Raw genomic sequence first — 21453 nt, forward strand, 5'->3', positions numbered from 1 at the left:
GGCCTTCATGATCGATTTAGTAGGCAGGGTCATTCTTTGTTAATACGGTATCCCCAAAAAGCCATGGTCAAGAACACTTTATTCTACAGCCTTATTATGCAGCTTACACCTGTTTGGAGTTTCAAATATTAAATTGTATTACGTCATTCCTGATATTGGTACGAAATTCAACTTTTGCCCTTGTGAGTAAACATTGCTCTCTAGTTTTGCTGTGTCTTTGACGAACATTGGTGTTTGTTTGTTTATAAGTGGACATTATTTTGACGTGTCTTGCTTTTTGGAAGTGCAACAAAACTCGCAAAATAATACTTAAAAATAACAAGAACCGTACCCCCAACACATTTAGTGTTTATCATTACATGGTGTTACCGCAAACTTTGCTATTATATATTTCCGCCTTGCAAAGTTTCAAATCCTACTTGTAAAATCTATTTATTCAACCCCAACTCAAATTCAAATTGTCACTATTGAAACTATTACACAGTTTATTCTTACGATGGCACTAATGGTCTTTCGTAGAGTGGCTATTGATTTGACTTCTGTTTGTGTCCTACTTTTACCAGAATTAACCCTGAGTGTAATCTCTCTTCCTTGTGATTATCCAAGGCCATCAAAAAATGTTAAATAATCATTATTGATGGTCCAATGAATACTTGAGCAAAACAACAAGATAACAAGGTCCTAAATATTCAAAGCCCTTTTGTTTGGCAGTAGATAGTACTTAACCCCTGTCAGGGATTTTACAAATAGTTGGAAGATAAGGAAGAGTTGCTCAAGTTAGGAAGAGCTGCTCGCCCTAAATTTAGGACTAGCCTTAAGTTTGTAATAACTCCTAAAGGGTTATAGTTCCAATCCTAAATTGAGACTATCTTTGTGAAATCGACCCATGGTGCGATTGTGAACGACGGAACCGCGTCAGACTGTAAAGCATAAAAGAAGATAAATCGATCTAGTCAGGTCGGACCATTTTGAAGTCCATTTTATTCAAAAGAAAAATGAGGACCTGGCGTGTAATTTGTAACTATTTTGCAAAACATAATATTTGCAGAAAAGCAGAAGTCTTTCTAAAAAAAAAATATGTTATACCTTTGAGAGAGACCCTGTTGGGCGTGCTGCCTGCTGCTTATTTTTAATATTTTTTTCTTCAAATAATGACGTTTCAGACAGAATTATTTTCCACCATCATCATCATTAGACCGTGTAAGTCTGATATAAATCTGTGATCTAAGATGATTTGTTGTCTGCCTGTGTGCCTTTTTGGTTGATAATCAATTTGCAACCAACTCACAACATTGTGGTATTAGGAATCGAACCAGGGCCATAGTGTGAGAGGCGAGCACTTTCTGTATCTTATGCATAGACTAGAAGGCGAGCTTTTTCAAATAAAACTTAACATTCGTCCTGCTGATGAAAAAAATGTGTGATTATTCAAACGTATTTGGAGTTTTAAACGTATAAATAGCGATAAAGCAACAAATCGCCTGGATTATTTGGATTATTACAATAAGGATGATGTCACTTTTGTCTCAACTGTTAATGCAGTTTCACCAATTCTGAGAACTTTTTGTCGTCAGGCATCACTTTTTATTTCCACTACGCCAGGGGGTGATTTGGACAAAACAAGACAATTCTCTTGAACTATTCTTTTCCGTGATTTTCGTACCCACTTTTAACCATAAATTCGTTCCCGTATTTCACCTTTATCCGGAAAATCGTGCAATGTTTATAAAGAATGTGTTGAATTTACTATTCTCTTCTTAGTATTGTCAAAATATAAGCAATATAATGGTCGTTCATATTGCGTCATAAATTAAAGAGATGCATCTCACCCATCCCAAACACTTAAGGCCAAATATAAAATAATTTAAAAAAAAAACATGTTCAGCGTTAAAAAAAAAAAAAAATGTCTGAGGTCGTTAAAATGTTTCCCCCTTTTTTCGTAAAAAAAAGAAAAAAAAAAAAAAAAAAAAAAAACATAAAAGAGGTGGCCTCCAAAAATGAAGCTGGCGGAGACGCTGAACATGTTTTTATTTTTCGTTTTTGCCTATTATTTTTACACATCTAAAAAGTCGATTTGATCTCAGACCATTGTAGTGCGTCTAACAATGCAGACGAAGAATCAGCTGATGGTCCACAAGGCTAAATGCTGATTGGTTGAAACTAGCTGGGTTTTAAGTCACATGATTTAAACTCACCGTCTGGAAGAGGTCATTAGACAACTCTAGCTGTGTATAATGGTGAAAAGGACCTCGCTACGGCCCTGGGAAGATTTCTTTTCACTCATCCAAGGGCAATGACCTTTTCCAGAGCTGTAAAGCACAAACATTTCACCTAAGTATCACAAAGTCCTTTTCACACGAGAACAGAAAGCCAACGACCATTGTTTTGGGTGCCAGTTGTCTGGCCCAAAGGTTGCATGCGATGTCACGACAAACAGTCAAACGATCACACACATTGTGTTCCCTGACGCCCCTCGATTATGTGAGATCACACTGTTGTTTCAGTTCACTGAGATTAATTTCACACGACGCAAATTAATTGCGATGTTATTACACCGATGCGATTTCGTTCCCAACGACCGTCGTTGAGTAATGCTACGTTAAAACGATCAGTGCCTGCTAATATACACTCACATCTATTTGGGTCTATTAATTATATGAAAACTGCAGTTGAGTTTTAGGCTTGACATTATTGATATAATAAATAATCAAGGACTGTCAGGATTAGTGATAAACAGTTTGTTCATTATTTTATGTCACTGTGCTTTCCATTTACAGACACATCAATAACGTAGTGCCTAAGAACTGACACATAAAAACACGAATCAAAAATACTAGCCTAAAATCAGTCTTGTACCCAGAGTCACACATACGACAACACAGGATAAATACTATACAGAACCAGACTAATCTCTATCACGTTGCAATAATGTGGTGTGTTTTTAAAATCAGACAACGGAGGAAGACATAAAAAAATGTTATTTCTGAATGTGTTGGTACGGAGCTCCAGGAGTGCCATCCGACATATCGAGTTACCGACATACGTTATCCCATCAAGACGACTTATTTCGTGGAATCAGTTACTTACCGACATTATTATTTTGCTAAGTCGACTTATTCAAAACAATCAGTTGACTTAACAACATAATTTCCCTCACCAAGTCGGTTTAGATAAAATGGTAAGTCGACTTACTGACATAATTTATCTCAACAAGTCGACTTAGATAAAATGATAAATCGACTTACTTACATAATTTATCTCAACAAGTCGACTTAGATAAAATGATAAATCGACTTACTGACATAATTCATCTCAACCAGTCGACTTACAGTAACTAATTAAAAAGTTTACTTATACACAGCCTGCACACGTTGCAACGTGTGTGTATTGAGACTGCGAGTTAGGGCCCGCGTGATCGCTAATAATGTGGGGCGTTTTTCGTGCCCGGGATGCAGAAGAATAACTACAATCTAAGACTTGAATCAAGTCTACACCTCATCCAACTCCGATTGTATCAGTCAATTCAGGCATCCTCTTCAACGTTATTTTATGTAACAAGCAAAATGATTAATTTTCTGATTATATTAAAAAAAGGTTAATGGCTGTTAGCAAACTGCGTCCAACTAACCCTACATGGTGTACATGTACTTGCAAAATAGTGTTGACTTACGTTTTTACCTTACTAAATAGCTACGTAAGAAGAATGAGACAATACATCGTGAATTCAGTTCAAAAAGGATCAAAGTTTGTTTTCGTCATATTATTATTAACCAAACCATAAACCTTTATACAATTAAAATCTTCACAACAAAATGTATGTTTGGAAGGTACCAGACAGGAACCGAGTTGAAAGTGACAATACCAAAGTGCAACCATCAGCCGTTGACGTTACAATACATATGATGGTTGTCAAAAGGGTAAAAAGGTCGCCACAACCAACCCCCTTATATTCAACGAACCATGTGAATACATTAATTTGTCAGGTGCATAACATTATGTCACAGCCAGCTCTGTGATTTATGTGTGTTTTGTACTAGTTTCCTCGCTCCCCAACCAAAGTGACTACAATACGTCTCTATTGAACAACAATGGTATATTTCGATATGGTTTTTATTTTCAGCTTTTCCATAGATCCTGTTTTTTATGACTCCCAAAAATGGCCGACCGTGTTAGTTCGCAGTGTAAAAGGAAAACCACGCATTTTATTCTACTTTTACAACATCTTTCCAACCATTATGTATTTTATAACAAACGGTTACAAACGCTTTTTATAGACCAACTCGTCCGGCCCAAGGCAACGTGTACCTTTAAGCACAAAGTCAAAGTAAACCAAAGCCCTTTTCACACGAGAACAGAAAACCAACGGGGTTTTACTCCAGGACAGAGTGAAATATCTAAAAGAGTGGAAGACCACTCGAAAAAGAGTTGTCCTTCATATGGCTCTTCAAAGAGTGCCTTTTCACTCTTTTTAACATTAAAGCCATTGGACCCTGATTTCGGTAAACAGTATTGTCCAATGCCCACACTTTGTGTACCACAACTTCTATATCAAATAACAAACCTGTGAAAAGTTTGGCTCAATCGGTCATCGGAGTCGGGAGAAAACAACGGAAAACCCCACCCTTGTTTCCGTGCGTTTCGCCGTGTCATGACATGTGTTAAAAATAAATCCGCAATTCTCGATCGTGAACGAGAATTTACATTGTTTTGCTGTTTTCTCAACAAGTATGGACTTATATTTCAAGAGAAGTCTTTCCCCATTGCCTTCTGTAAACCCTGTAAGTTTTGTGTAAATCTGTGAACTTTTATTTTTTTTTTTAACCGAAAGGGTCCAATGGCTTTAAGAGAGTAAAGAGGGGGTAGAGAGGTGGAGTCATACCCCCACCCCCACCCTGCCCCATCATCCCATGTGATTTGCATCCGTTATTGCAGCGCGTTTAGCCTATAAACATTGAAAGAAAGATGTTGCTGCTTTTACAATAATTCTGAATTCCCCTTGAATGTTTATTGATCGTTTTAGGTTGAGATGAACTTTTCAATTGGGTCTTCTTGAAACTGTTTACGTCGAATGAAGAGGTTCACCGACACCAATGTAATTACCTGAAATTAATCCAGGTTTAGGGGCGAGCAGAGGAGATAATGTCGGTCATTGATCCTTATTTTGGAGGAGGACATTGAACCTTTAGGTGAGGTACACATAACCAACTTCCAAAAATCAGACGGGAGATGGTAATTGCCTCATATCTTGCCCTTTTACTTCCACACTCTATTATTTGCTCAATTGGGTTAAAGACAGTGGACACTATTGGTAATTGTAAAAGACTAGCCTTCACAGTTGGTGTATCTCAACATATGTATGAAATAACAAACCTGTGAAAATTTTTGGCTCAATCGGTCATCGAACTTGCGAGATAATAATGAAAGAAAAAACCACCCTTGTCACATGAAGTTGTGTGTGTTTAGATGGTTGATTTCGAGACCTCAAGTTCTAAACTTGAGGTCTCGAAATCAAATTCGTGGAAAATTACTTCTTTCTCTAAAACTACGTCACTTCAGAGGGAGCCGTTTCTCACAATGTTTTATACCATCAACCTCTCCCCATTACTTGTCACAAAGAAAGGTTTTATGCTGATAGTTATTTTGTGAAATTACCAATAGTGTCCTTTAGGATAAACAGGGAATAATTATGGTCGTCCAGATGTGTTAGACTACATCAAATTTTAGAGAAGTACATATTCTTGATTCATTTTACACATTTTGCACTAGACCTTAAGAGCCTTACTGCAGTCCTGGAGAGGGTGGGTTGCAATGTGTCCTCTGTGTTTGTGCTATAATAAGGGGGCTCCAATACTTTGGCCACATATCTAGAAGAGAGGGGGAGGACCTTGAGAAGATCTTTGTTCAAGGATGTGTTTCTAATTTATTCCTCCATGGTTTCGGGTAGTCGTGCACGTGGACGTCAAAAACGTTGTTGGACACGGGACGGAATCAAAGAACTCACGAGCCTATCAATAAACGATGCATATCGATCTGCACTGGATAGGCAGAAGTGGAACTCCATCATAACCAGGATCACAAAGGGTCAGCCGTGACTCATAGGACGACGACGATGACGACGACGACGACGACGACGAAGGGGGCTTATCAGATGGTCATAATATTGTCAATGATGTCGTGAGAGATATGGAAGCTCAATCCCTTGTAGCGGCAGTGGAGCTCTCTTTAATATATTGGTGACTGCAGCCATTTTTAGCCTTGTATCTTACTCTAGTGTTCGTTTACAAAGTTTATTTTTGCTACGTTGTGTATCTGGGTGTTCAATCTGTACATTGTGTGTACATTTTATGTATATGATCGGACTCAGAGGCTCGGTATGCCGTATAAAAACACTACTTGTCAAAATTCCCTCCATAAACCATCTTTACTACCATCTATGTCTGGATGACTGCATCTTACAGTTTACAACCGTACTGAGTATCAAGATCCCGCCTATGTTTCACTTTTCACCTCGGGTTTGGTCATTATTGTTTGCCAAGATCGGACGAAGTCAAATGTAATGTGTTTATTTAATGATTTTTGTTTTACTTTTCTACTTTTCTGCTACCTGAAAATGAGAATTTAACGATTTGTGAAAATTTATTTTCAATTTTTTCTGTTTTTCTTACATTTCTTACATTTCCTCTTTATGTTGGTGGACGAAAAGTGGCCTCCGCGTTGCTATCAGAATAGAATAAAACTTCCTAGGGAGCTGAGATGGTTAAGGAGTGATTTCAGGCCCAGTGACCAGGGGTATGAAGCGCTTTGGGACGCCCTCCGGGTGTGAAAAGCGCTATATAAAAACGGGTTATTATTTTTATTAGATGGACACCATCTACCATGGTTACACTCGTTTGAAGTTATTACTTTTTCACAGCTTTTCAAGAAAATATCGGCACACAATATCAGGGCAGTAAGCGTCTGCGCCTGAAACCTTATCACAAAACGCGCGCGGACGTAACGTTTGCCCATGGCCCATAGATATAGAATGAACGTCTTGACGCAAAAACTAATGGAACTGCAAGCGATGCGTTTACGCGCGTAAAAGTGAGGTTTCGGCGGTTTTTGGAATTAGTTTTAAGTTTTTGTTTAAGTGCACACAAAAAACACTCGGCTGTTACACTTCATGAAAGAGTTTCTACTTCTTTCTTCAGAGCCCAAGGCCAAGCTTAAAATGGTAAGCTCGTTGTATGTTCATTTTTGTTAATAATCTCAACCCGTGACCTATATAAGAGCAAGTTAACACTCGTATCTAGATTGTTTCATTGGTTTTGTAGTGAGTATAGTGTACAATTATATTTTGTTCTTACCAAGTCTAAACAAAACAAAATAAATGTTCATTATCATTACGAGAAAACATGAATTGCTTTTTCGTACATGTATATGTAATTTATAGCCTCGTTCAAAAGAACCCTTCTCTCTCATTATGTTTGCTTTCTATCTATCTATCTTCCAATAAGTACATCCCTCCAGGGCCCAATTTCATAGAGCTGCTAAGCAAAACAATGTGCTTAGCATGAAATTTCTGCCTCGATAAAAAACATGATTACCAACCAAATTCCCACGTTTTAAAAACCTCAGCTGTCTACCAGTATGTAACAAGCAATATGCAACAAATGGAAATTTGGTAGGTAACCTGTTTTTATCAAGGAAGAATTTTCATGTTCAGCAAATTTTTGTGCTTAGCAGCTCTATGAAATTAGGCCCAGTAGAGGAGTACAGTTCTCTCCGACTGTTTGTCTTCGGTTCTCTTTTTGTTTGTGCTTCTATCGGGTCCTAATTTTATAGTTATTTCTCGGCCGTTATCTGTATTTTTAGCTCATTACACCAGTGTTTTGCATTCTCTCCGGTCTTTGCTTATTATTTTGTGCTATGTATAGGCTCTAGTTCTGTTCCTCGCAACCCCCGGCTTATTTGAACAGCCTCCTTGCCCACAGCTTAGATTGTTACATTTTATTCAGTACCAACATTTATTTCCATATTGGTAAAAAAAAAGGAGAATAGTATTAGTAAACAAATCAAGTATAATTATTTGAGACAAGGACAGTCAAGAACAGATCAAGAAAATAAGATGAAGAAAAAAAAATAAGATGAAGAAAAAGAATATGATGTACGGTCGTGTTTACTCTTTGCTTGCATTGTACTTCTATTTGTCAACACGATTCTTTCTGTTCTTATTGTGAATGTAAGCACAAAAATAAATATTTGATTGAATTGAAGTGAATTTAATTTGGAACTTGATGTGTGGTGCAACATGACATGAGGCTATCAGATGAACTTCCAAAATGATTGCAATGTTTTGGTTTTAATCCATACAGTTTGCAATCAAATGGTTCCGGAAGAGAAGACGCGACCGGGACCAGGAACAATGCGGATGTCAGAGGAAAGCCTCCCGCCAGGATAACACAGCGATCCGGCCAAATCCGACCGAAACTCCTTCACAAGATGGTGACAATCTCCAAACCGGAACAGTTTTTCTGGAAGATGTAGACGTTGTTAACGAAGAAAATACTAGTAAGAAAATAAACATGTAACTTTTTACTGACACTGACAGCATAATCTTATCATTCGTGAAAAAAATAGACACTAGTCTATTATACTGTAAATTCATCGTGTGAGTTAAAAATAAAGATTTATCATGGAACAGCCGTATGTTTTTCTCCGCGTCAAATCAATGACGTCATACCGGAACTCGATGGAAAAACTAGTCTGGTCATTAACTTCACTGGAGATTGAGTTTTACCCTGCCTCCCCAATTATTTGTTTTTTAATACATTTAAGAATTTCTTTACACTAGTTTAACAATTGTTACTGATACACATTATTGTCCAATGGAAGAATAACAGTCGTTGGGTCGCCAAGACGCACAGTGTTTGGTCTTTAAAACTGCTATGGTGCACGCGGCAATTTGATTCTTTCCCATTCAATACAATGTAGACCTAACCATACACCAGGATTGGAAAAGAAAATAGTCTGGTTCCTTTTTGTACAAGGAATATCAGCATCCATAAATGTCATTGGATATATGAACATGACCAAGATGTCGGCAACATGATAAATGTATATTGTATTTGATTGGATCCTCAGGGTCGTCACCGAGACGGTTAGGTTTGAATGATCTCCCGGACGAGCTCCTCCTGAGGATTGTTTCCTTCATCAGCCCAATAGACAGAGCCTTCATCAATCTCAAGCTTTCATCAAAAAGGTTCCTCACCATCACCAGCGACCTCTCCCTCTACCATCTCACCACCCTCAAGGTACCCTCAGAATCACCCTTCTCATTCGACGTACTGCAACGTGTACTTCGTGTCTCTGGGAAAACCATGCTCGGCATGGATCTGTCCGGGTGTGAGGACGTCACCGACTATACGTTGTTCCGAGTCGTGGCCCGATGTAGCTTGTTGGGATGGTTGAACATCTCGGGGTGCAAGCAGGTTACCAATGCCGGCCTAGGAGTGATCGGTAATAACCTCAAGTGCTTACGGAGGATCGACATCAGCAGCTGCCCGTTTATAACATGCTCAGGGGTTGTCCAGTTGTTCAAGATGCTTGGTAAGACGCTGACTTTCATCAACATCAACGACTGTCTTGGCTTCCGGGAAGACCCTCATAAACTGGTGTCACTGGCGTTCTTCTGCACCTCTTTGAGACACCTCTCTGTGGGATGGTCGAGAGACTTGGTCAAACTCAACCCTCTTCTGGACATGGATCTGGACAGGTTAACCCAGGGCTGTATGCATTTAGAGTACCTGGACATCAGTTATAGCCACTCGACCAACGGCATTATGCTGAGCATTGCCCGCAACTGCCCGGTCCTGACCACCCTTGTAGCCAGGCAGTGCTTCCTCCAGGACATCGGGCTGGAACACATAGGCCAGGGTCTTCCAAGACTCGAATGGCTGGACCTGACGGATTGTTGGTACATCACCGACGTTGGGTTGGAGAGTCTCGCTAACGGCTGCCCTCTGCTCCGTGGGATTATCCTGACCCGCTGCCACGAGGTCCGAGGAACAGGCGCGGTGAAGGTAGCAGCAACCTGTCTCAAACTAGAAACCTTCGTGCTGAAACAGTGCTTCAAGATCGACAGCCACGCCATCGAATGCATTGGATTCTGTGCCAAGAAGCTTCGCTACCTCGACATCAGTTACAACCAGAATGTTACCGTGGACACGATGAAGAAACTCGTCGACAGCAACAGGAAACTCCGGGTTGTGACGGAGGGTTGCCCACGAGTACCGAGAGGGGGCGCCCTGTCGAGGTTTCCATTCACGAAGAAGGACCCCGCCTGTTTTGTGATCTGGGAAACCGCAGTTTAAATTTTACAATATTTTAAAATCAAGACAGAGAAAATGTATCTGTTGATGTCATTGAATGAATTTATTTTGAGAAGGAAGTTTCCATCCACCATCCTCACCCATTAAACTTTTTTAGCACAAGTATTCCAATGCTCACCCAGATCCCCTGCATAGAGTTCACAATTTATTTTGTTTTACCCCCCCCCCCCCCCCATCCACTCTCAATGATCATTGATATTGATATCCGCCTTGCCACATCAGGTTTGTTTTGTCTCTGGACAAAAATGAAAGGTGCATGGGCAGTCAAACTTCCATTGTCATCGTCGCTTGTTCGAGCCATCGAAACAAGCCCACGTGCCATGATAACGTGCACCCATAGAGCTATATATATTGACTAGGGCGCTAACTTGCTCTGCGTTTTGAAGCCACCCTGGGCGCAGACATGTTTGTTGTGTTGCGTGAATTCGGAATTTTAAGAGAACACACATTGCCGCGATTATTTTACATTCGGCATGTGCGTATACGTACGCAACTGTCCACTCGCGTACGTCCGCGCTACGAAAACCGTAACTTGGACTTGGTCGCCATACTAAAAAAAAGTAAACGCGCCTTTTAATCATGACGCACATGACGCTCGCAGTTTGTGCGCTGATCAGCAGATTGTGCGTTCACATTTATTGCATCTTTTGCTTCGATGGCACATAAAAAAGAACAGACGCACGATCATGCAAATAGCCGTACAATTGCCGTACAAAATTTCAAGCTTTTGTATTGGTTTGTACATAAACATGGATGCGCCCACACGGCTTCAAAACCTTGTATGTATAACGGGGTGTTAGCGCTCGAGTCAATATATGTAGCTCTATGCGTGCACCTCATCCCTGGCAAATTAATGTCAAACTCTTTTCGGTTTTTGTTTTCATAGTTGAGTACCATTATGTTGTGTTTATAGGGGAACTAAAGAGTAGAAAAAAAGTTGCAACTCTCATAAAAATCCAAAGATGTAGTTATACGTACCTTTAATATTTCACTTTTTATTGTGTGCGTTGCATTTTATAAAGATAAGAAGTGAAAATCAGAAAATCAGAAGTAATAGTATTTACAGATTTATAAAATTATTTTTATAAATGTGTGTCTCGTGTCGTGTTCGAATCAACAGCTTTAGCAGTGGCTATTGACCCAATCCACCTGAAGTCATCATCAGAAAATCTTAAAACCGCCATACTGGTGGGCCATGTAACTGTGCGTTATTCAGTGAAGTGCGCATTTTAGGCGACGTGGCGTTTACACGTTAAAGACAGTGGACACTATTGGTAATATTGTCAAAGACTAGTCTTCACAAATTGGTGTATCTCATCTCAACATATGCATAAAATAACAAACCAGTGAAAATTTGAGCTCAATCGGTCCTCGAAGTTGCGAGATAATAATAAAAGAAAAATCACCCTTGTCATACAAAGTTGTGTGTATTCTGATGCTTGATTTCGCGACCTCAAATTCTAAACTTGAGGTCTCGAAATCAAATTCGTGGAAACTTACATCTTTCTCGAAAACCACGTTACTTCAGAGGGAGCTGTTTCTCACAATGTTTTATACTACCAACCTCTCCCCATTACTCGTTATCAAGTGAGGTGTTATGCTGATAATTATTTTGAGAAATGACCAATAGTGTCCACTGCCTTTAATGTCCTATGATAGCGCCCTCGTTTGATACCACCTCCTCCAGCCCATAGCAGGCACAGGGGACTAGATTTGGCCCCTGTATTCAACCACCAGGATAAAGACAGGCACTGGTCCTACTATATATTTAGATTATATTAATTTTACTGAAAAGAGGAGAAGATTCGAAGTAGCCAGGCTCCTGTGATGTAGGTCTATCATGGCGGTTGGATTCTCAAACGCGACGTGCCAAAAAGCGGCATTCTAAAACCATGACTGAAAGTCCTTTACAATAATATTATTGCACGTCTCTGATAAACGAAGTGAAACAACCGTATTGCTGTGGATGACATGTTGACGTTCTCATTATGCATTTCCCTTCGCACTATATTGATATAAAACATATGACTGAAAGAAGATTCGAAGTAGCCAGGCATCCTGTGTGTACAAGGCGTTTGGATGCTCGACGACACGACGTGCCAAAAAGCGGCATGCTTAAACCATGGGCGAAAGTCCATTACAATATTGCACATTGTGCCGTGATTGAAGTATAATGAATACCTCGGCAGATCACTGGCGATAGTTCGTAAGTTGAATGTTCGAGAAGATCTTCCCGAAGGACTCGCAGCAAGGATCGCAGAATGTCCGGACGCATATCGTCCACATTTTTCCGGCCCAGTGTAGGACAATCAGGCACGATTTGATGCACGGAACCACGTACCACACGTGTAGGAACGTCAGACACGCGAAGTAAACTCCTGTGGATATAAAACACAGAAAATAGAATTCATTTAGGTTTTATGTAGATAGACAATCAACCTCTATTCATAAATACCTCAGACAGTTTCGCTTAACCTTTGTTTATGACCAGTACAAAGTGTTGAAACATAGGCGTGACACGCAAGCTTGCACCTGTTCTTATAAGACAGTTTCTTCATTCCTATTGGTCGAGAGCAATGGCTGAAACAGTTGTGCCACATCACGCGATACGCGCGACGCGCACATCATTCCCTTATACGGAGTTGTTTACCCGAGGGCGGCGGAGGGCTTTACCATTTCATAGCCAGAGGGGTGTTGTCCAGTCCATGATAATGCTTCCTCAAATTTCACCAGTTTAGCATTCACTTGTAAAATAAGATCTTTCCCTCTCATTGGGCGGCAAGACTCATTCAATTTTGTAAAAGCCACCAGCAAGAGCTGGTTAATCATGTGTAAATTTGGTCGTAGACGTTCAAATTAAGAATGGTCAAAGTGCAGTCTTGAGTGCCTATAAATGAAACAGAATGACTGAACGAATCGACGAAAGCGAAAGTGAATGTCTTAACAATTTGTTATAGTGTTTACCTATAGTAATTAAATTGTTGTTGTACCTTCTTTATGTCTTGTTCATAAGAGCAGTATTGTAGACATTTGAAATGGTTTTGCCATATTGGTGTTCTCCAACCTGAACCAAAGTGACCAAATCGAGTGACCAAACTTACCAAAGCAGAGTGCGAAGGGGACACCACAGAGCAGCGTACAGAAACGGTAACACCAAAACTTGACCGTCGTGAAGGTGACGAAGCTGGCACGCCACACTCGGTCAAAACTGTGCATTCCTTCTGGCTCGGCTAGTACCTCCTCGAACCAGATCTGAAATACCATCCATGGTGTGAAGATAATGGTTATGTCGTTTTTAAAGGCACCAGCCTATTTTGGCATTGGATTTGATTGAAAAAGGAGATTGTTGATTAGCTGGACTCCTGTCTTCATCCGCAAGGATTAAGTGTAGCGGCCGAGTGTCGGGGCCGAGTGGTTAAGAGCATCGAATTCAAGTTCTGGTGCTAGTTCACCGGAGTGTGGGTTCGAATCGCGGTCGTGACACTTGTGTCCTTGAGCAAGATACTATAATTGCTTCTCTTCACCCAGGGGTATAAATGGGTACCTGCGAGGGTAGAGGTTGATATTGTGAATGAAAAGCTTTCGGAGCGCCACGGCAGCTCGGGGCTGTATACTCCCTAATGGGAGCTGAGACAGATTAAAGGGATGTTTATTGGCCCAATGACCAGGGGACTAATGTAAAGCGCATTGATACGGTTTATTGTGAAATGCGCTATATAAGAACTACAGGCACTGGTTTCACAGCCCCAATGACTAACAGTTACTAACAGTTACGATTGACAATAGATGCAGGGGATAGATCACCAATCTGTATTATAGTGGGGAAATGGCACACTACAGAACGAGGTTATGGCTAGGCACAAAGTGAGTCAACCTGTTCTTTGAGCAGAGTTTGTCGAAAATCGAGACGTCAAACTGTATAGGTTGTAATGAAACACCTGTTTGAGTCGGAAGTCAACAAATTTAGAAAGATGTACGTTATGGTGGCACGGATCAAAGTCCAATTGGGGATTGGGAGCCGCTTAGCCCCAGTAAAGTGGCAGTCAGTGTTAATTAATATTTCTCCCATCAAGGGAACGGCTTTGATTTTTAAACAAGTGTGGAGAACGATAAGGTCCCTTGTTGGGCTTCAGCTTGCTGGCTCTGTCCGCTTTATCGAAACCCGGTAAGCGAAGCGCACGTTTTATACAATCGGAGCGTAGATACAAGCCCAACGCAAGCCGTGGTTTCGAAAAGGGCGTATGAAGATTTCTTTTTAAGTTTTAATGCTCAAAGTGTCGAGCATAATATGGCAAGCCTGTGACAGTCACCTTTTTATCGACATGAGATTCATGGACGCGAATTTGATCATCACTCATTTGCATAAGATATAAAATTAAGACCAAAAGCAAAAGCATCTGTCAAAAACTTGGCCACAGATTATCTGTCAAACGCCCTTAAACTGGATCCACAAGATGGCGCTATTTCAGACAATAATGTATAGACAGGTTTCATGGTGCAGCCATCTTCATTTTCCCCCATTGATAACAACGTAACCAGACCGAGGCTGGAAGAGCAAAATAGTCTGGTTCCTATTTTCTTAATGATTATTAGCATTCATTATTGTTATTCGCTACAAGGAACATGACCAAGATGGAGGCAGCATGATAAAGGTCTATTCATCGGGTAGATTAAAAGCCACGATCGCAGACTTGGAACAAAGTCTAAGGGTAAGGGGAAGTGCTATCCATGGAAACTTAAGCACGAGCTTGGATTGAAGTACACAATAGTGTTACTCGCTCACCCTGACATGTTTGTTCATATCTGTAGGATCCCTGTCGTGAAGGTCGAGTTGTTCCACCGTAGGCGCATGAATATTCACTGTGGTCTCCCCGAAGGAGTCAAGGGATTGTGTCCTTAGCATGTCATTATCCATCTTTATAAAATGGTCTTTTGGTGGGCGTCTGGTGTCTTGTTCAGGCACAAGCGGCTGTGATGAGGGCGAAAATAGTTTGTTTTGTTAATAATTGCAAATTCGTAAATGTGTCTGCATAATTTGTTACTGTACAAAAAGAGAGGTTTGCGGAACACCATGTGAATATCTCTTTTGGGTAGTGTGGGTTTATAAAAGAACCGGTGGTTGTATGACTCAACGTTTCGACCAGTATGCTCTGATTGTCTTCAGGAGATGTACAGTTGTGATGATGTTATCGGTTTCCTTTAAAATGAAATGTTTGTCAAGTATACTTTTGCATGATGTGTGAGATCAGTATACATTGAGAGCAGTTTGTGGTAGGCATACCTTGTCTTGATTCAGCAAGCATCAGACACATGAAGTGTTGTACATAATCAAACGATGAATTTAGACTACAAGTATTAATAGCAATTTGTTTCTGACCAAGATTCTGTTTAATCTTGATTCAAGCAGCAGTGTGAGTATGAATTCGCAATGCTGCAACTGAAGATTGAGGCATTTCATTTACAATATACATGTATGATTTTTGTCTGGAAAAAAAATCAACAAAACGGTTTCATATGACATGGACCTCGCCGTTGTACCTACTGCTTTCATCAATGCGTTCATGTTGTCACGGCTCGAACTGGTAGTCTCTTCTTTTTCTCGCCCTTGTTTCATGAGATTCAGAGCTTTTTCTGCTTTTGCTTTGCATTTCAGCCATACCTGTTCGAAGAGCGGTAGCGTGGGGGGAGGTTGGTTGCGAGAGGAAGATTTGCCAGGGTGGTGAAGGGATGGTTAAATGGAGAAGAAATGGAGAGGGGAGATTGTTTGTGTTTAGCACAGAGGGATAGCATGAGATGGTAGACCGGTAGATGAATTGCAGTGGTTTGTGTTAAAGCCATGCCGAGTTAAGATAGAGTAAGTAACAGAGAAGGGACGGTGACGGGGCAGGAGGAGAAATAACAGGGATGAAGAGGAGGTTTTAAGTACAGATGAAGACCATAGGGATATCGCAGGAGGTGATATAGTCAACAAGAACAATATTTGGAGGATGTGTGAAGATAAGAGAGGTTCGGTTGCATTTGAAGAGAGTTGGAAAGGTTTAAAGAGAGTAAGTTTGAAGAGTGTGTTTGAAAGGAGGGTGTGTTTGAAAGGAGTAAATCATTTAGAAATGGGAAGAAGTTGGAAAAATGGTATTGCAAACAAAAACAAAAGCATTTTTTATTGTAAAAAAAATGAACAAAAACAAAATTTACTTACTTTTGCAAAAATGGATAGATTCATATATTCCACCATGTTTGATGACGTCATCCATAATACTCAGATTTTGCTGGTTTCCAAATGAGAATAACTACCTAACTGCAGATCTCAAGGCTGTGTGTAATGTTTTGCAATAAAAGTTTTTGTGTCATAATCGTTCACTAACTCCGTGGTATGAGACTGCTCGTGTATACGCCTGTACCGAGTTGGTCATGATCTGACGGGCCGAATGGCGTGGTTGATGACAGGACCAAGCCACTCAGTGTTTAATGCACCCATAAGACCTTTTAATTAGCAAGCTCTGAATTAGTTCCAAACTGGATCGTCCAAATTTAAATTCAGCTGTGGGTGTTACATCATTCGTCAAGGCCGAGCCCCTGGACATGTGCCGCCAAACCAAACAAAAAGTTCAACTCAGCCTTATTTGGTCAATTTGATCTCACGTGGCATTAAAGAAGAATAATTGCATACTCAAGTTGCCAAACAACTTTCGTGGAAGGTATTTTCGAAACCACGGATTTGGCTTGGGCTTCTGTTTAACCGTTACGAGTTTGCGTCACAGCAGAGTACAATTTCAAAATGGCCGACAGGCGTATGCTGGAACTCTATTCCGCGGTTTCCAAAACGCCTTTAAAAGACTATGCTGTCACATTGTCACTTTCTTCGTTCACAAAAGACCCCATGCATTGGCCGTCATCGTTAAACGTTCGCACTTCGTGAGAAGAGCTATCATTGTCTGGGCCAGTGTGCGTTTACGCGTGCACGTTTCCACTGTTAGTTGTCAAAGATGGCGGAAGTGTAAGTTGGGGTCTAGTCATCCCATTGTTATTAAAATATATATATTTTTGCTCATCAAATTGCAAATGACGAGAGAAAGCAAAATCACTGCACGAAAATGGTATAGCATTAATGTGAGGTATGTGACAACTTCTAGCTGTCGTACTTTGTTTCGTTCACAGAAGCATTCCTTTTTGTTAGCATGAGTTCAACTCCATCTCCAAAGATAGAACCAGCTTAGTTTTCCTTTCAGCCTCGGTTTGGTTTACATTGACATGAACGGAAGAACAACAAGCTTGCTGAACTTCCCGCAGGCTACCAATCACATTTCAAAACATGACGACAGTGTGCTTTGGGTCTATAGTATACCCTTTAGGTTACCAACTTCCTGCACCAAGCAACATTGACTCACGCGTTTGTTGGCCGATGGACTGTTGTGCTTAATATGCGGCTTCCGTGCCGGGTAGCAAATGACAGCTGAACTCGGAAAAGATCTCAATGTTAATAACACTACTACAAGTTTAGGTGAGCTATTATAGATCTTGTCTACAAATAAAGAGTTTGAACTTTCTTTTTAAAATTGTTGCAGACAATTCGGTCTCAAAATGTGTCGTTATGACCTTCATTGGTCACTTACGCAATTTCCAGGTAAAATGAAATACCGTAGACAGATTTTGTATTTCTGGATTGATGAAAACGCAATTTCCAGTTGATTTGGTGACAATTGGCAGAAATTTGGTATGAAGATAAACTGTGAGATGTCAATGGTCACAGAGTTCACTCAAATCTGAGTTGTGTGAGCCCGTTTCTTGGTCAGGGTGACCCGGTTTGAATCTGACAGTATTGTGAGGGGCAGATTTAGATATTATGGTTAAAGCCATTGGACACTTTCGGTACAGAGAAAAAAGTTCTTACAGGGTTTTCAGAAGGTAATGGTGAAAGACTTCTCTTGAAATATTATTCCTTGAAATGCTTTACTTTTTGAGAAAACATTAAAACAATATCAATTCTCGATATCGAGAATTACGGATTTATTTTAAACACATGTCATGACCACGGCGAAACGTGCGGAAACAAGGCTGGGTTTTCCCGTTATTTTCTCCCGACTCCGATGACTTATTGAGCCTAAATTTTCACAGGTTATATAGAAGTTGTGATACACGAAGGGTGGGCCTTGGACAATACACTGTAAAAACAAGTGTTTAGGTTCTGTAACAGATTTCGAACGCGTCAAAGGGTTCTAGGTTAAACACTTAACAGTGTATAGGGCCCATGAGTTGTGCTGTAAAGCAGTGGTTTAAACATCAAACTTAAACACTGGTGTATAGCAAACTTTGATGTACTGAGGACATTTTAAACGCTTCCTAAACACAATGTTAACGGCTGATGCGTCAAACTAAACGCGTCATAGTAAAAACTGTAAACATTTGGCGCGTTTAGTTTGACGCATCAACCGTTATGATTGTTAACCTAAACACTTTTTTGTACAGTGTACTGTTTACCGAAAGTGTCCAATGACTTTAACAATCTAGTTATGATCCACCATCCACACTGGGGAATGTTGATCCACACAATGTGACTTTCGACCCTCATGTCATACCTGGTGTCTTTATGGATGACAATGCGCTGTGTTAATTTCATTCCCATCTCTTTTTCATCTGACACGTATAATACAAATAATGTGTAATTAATGTTCAAATTTGTAGTTAATATTGACACCCGTTCTATAGTAATATTGCTACACCTAGTCTATGGAGTATCAAGTGAATGACGTCATTGTCTACACACAATGTGCGATCTAAGCCGTCTCTGTAGTGTGTACGGAAACTTGTCATTAATCTAGATTGATAAAGATGTTATTTTATGTCATGTTCTTAAACTTCTTTTAAAATGTACCCTGTTTCCAAGCAACAAGACACTCGTGTCATTCCCATGTTGATCATCACCACATAGTCACAACGATGAGTAAAACAAGACATTATTACGCCTAAAAAATGATGAATCAAAGAAACTTTAAGCAAACTTGATGGTATATGTTCAGGGGAGATATGTTTTTTGTTTTTATCTCCTCTTGATTAAACTTAAAGACAGTGGACACTATTGGTAATTCTCGAGACTAGTCTTCACAGTTGGTGTATCTCAACATATGCACAAAATAACAAAACTGTGAAAATTTGATCTCAATCGGTCGTCGGAGTTGCGAGATAATGAACGAAAAAACACCCTTGTCACACGAAGTTGTGTGCTTTCTGATGCTTGATTTCGAAACCTCAAATTCTAAACTTGAGGTCTCGAAATCAAATTAGTGGAAAATTACTTCTTTTTCCAAAACTACTCTACTTCAATGGGAGCGTTTCTCACAATGTTTTATACTATCAACCTCTCCCCATTACTCGTTAACAAGTGAGGTTTTATGCCGACAATTATTTTGAGTAATTACCACTAATGTCCACTGCTTTTAAAGATCCCGCCTATGTTTCACTTTTCACCTCGGGTTTGGTCATATTGTTTGCCAAGATCGGACGATGTCAAATGTAATGTGTTTGTTTAATCATTTTTTGTGTACCTTTATACTTTTCCTGCTACCTGAAAATGAGAATTGAACGATTTAAGAAAGGTTTTATGATGATAATTATTTTGATTAATAACCAATAGTGCCCACTGCCTGTTGTATCTGCGTTCATGTCACAAACTGTTGAAGTACACGTGTAACAAACCCCCCCCCCCCCGGCTAATTTTATTTTCTAATTTGAGACTGGTTTCAGTTGACGTCACATTGAGAGGATGAGTTGCAACAATTAGTGACGCCACTGTAATGTCCTGCCTAATTTAACCCCGCCTCTAACACTCTATACTAGACTTTACGATAAAATGATAATGTCAATACTATAACAAAAATCACGAGAGCTATCAAGCAGTACTGCTTCGATGTATTTGTATTTCTGATGTAGGCCTAGCTATAGGTTAACAGGTTTTTCAACGAAATGTTGTACTCACCACCCGATGCGCGTTGACTTTCTCCTCGGCCGGAGCATGGTCGATGTCTATGTCGTCTGGACTCACATAAATGTCCATCATGTCCATCGTGAATGGAACTGAAAGTCACACCCTTCTCAATGTCAAGTTTATCCTTGTACTCCGAGTTTAGAATCCACCGGGAAGCTAATCCCTTGATCCGGTTTTCCTAGGAGGTAATTCGTCAAAGCTTATGGAATGTTCCCAACTTGAGCGGTAGACATTCGCCATTAAAAATTCTCACTGAAGATTTCTTGATTAATGAGACAATGATCGGGATCCGAGCTACAGTTTGTTTCGTTTTTCAGGAAGTGTTGACTTTACAATTGTGCTCAGCAACAGGCTCGAAGAAACACTTGCAGTGTTTAGTAGATAACACTTATCAGCTTAGGCCGGTAGGGTGTCACAGCTGAGCAAGACATGCCTGTGATTGTCATCAGCACAAAATGGTGACCTTGGCATCTCACCACAACATTACCCAGGGTGCTTCTTTAAAACAAATTCAGTCATCGGTGCTGCTATTTTATGAATATTGAACTGTCAACAACAGGCAACAGTTTGTGCACTAAAAGGTACTCATTTACAATATTGTAATACCGAAATAACTTTGGTTTTCTCAAATATTGTCAGATTGAGGCAAAAACGTTTTTACTTTAAAGTTTAACTTTTTAAGGAAATATACCGGGAAGTGATTCACTGCTGACGTACATTGAGGTTTTTACAAACTCAGGACGATTTCGGAAGGGCGGTGGGAAAACAGAAACCTAGACTCGAGAGATCACCTTAATGTAGGGCAACATTAAACTAGGGTCAAAACTGATCTAACAGTTTACAAAATACCTGATTCTGCGAATAAAATGGAAATAATATCTTAGTGATATTTGAGATTGTTTCACGATGAAACTGCCTCGTTGAATGCAGGTACCCACAAATACTATATATATTTCACGTATAATCACGTGTGATTCACATTCACGCCAAAATAAAGTTCAATCCCTTCTGAGAGGTGTCTAACATAATTTGTAGTCGGCCCGCCTACGTGGACCACGCCCAGAAAAGCTATTTTAAGAAAAGAAAGTAAAGTATACAGGATGA

At 40.0% G+C, this 21453-nt stretch overlaps 2 protein-coding genes across 2 annotated transcripts; one reads left to right on the forward strand and one right to left on the reverse strand.

The window, feature by feature from the left end:
* The first annotated feature begins 7075 nt into the window (after window positions 1-7075).
* LOC139946509 (uncharacterized) lies at window positions 7076-11351 on the forward strand. The gene is made up of 3 exons (XM_071944195.1): window positions 7076-7213; window positions 8355-8550; window positions 9124-11351. Exons 1-3 carry the CDS (start codon window positions 7163-7165, stop codon window positions 10350-10352), a joined length of 1476 nt encoding a protein of 491 aa, XP_071800296.1. The 5' UTR covers window positions 7076-7162; the 3' UTR covers window positions 10353-11351.
* On the reverse strand, window positions 10532-20572 carry LOC139946510 (caveolin-1-like). Its single transcript, XM_071944196.1, has 5 exons — window positions 20341-20572; window positions 15913-16029; window positions 15154-15339; window positions 13472-13622; window positions 10532-12748 (listed from the first exon to the last, which is right to left on the reverse strand). Exons 1-5 carry the CDS (start codon window positions 20425-20427, stop codon window positions 12561-12563), a joined length of 729 nt encoding a protein of 242 aa, XP_071800297.1. The 5' UTR covers window positions 20428-20572; the 3' UTR covers window positions 10532-12560.
* Window positions 20573-21453: the final 881 nt, after the last annotated feature.

This window comes from Asterias amurensis, chromosome 13 (genome assembly GCF_032118995.1).
Source record: "Asterias amurensis chromosome 13, ASM3211899v1".
Classification (NCBI taxonomy): Eukaryota; Metazoa; Echinodermata; class Asteroidea; order Forcipulatida; family Asteriidae; genus Asterias; species Asterias amurensis.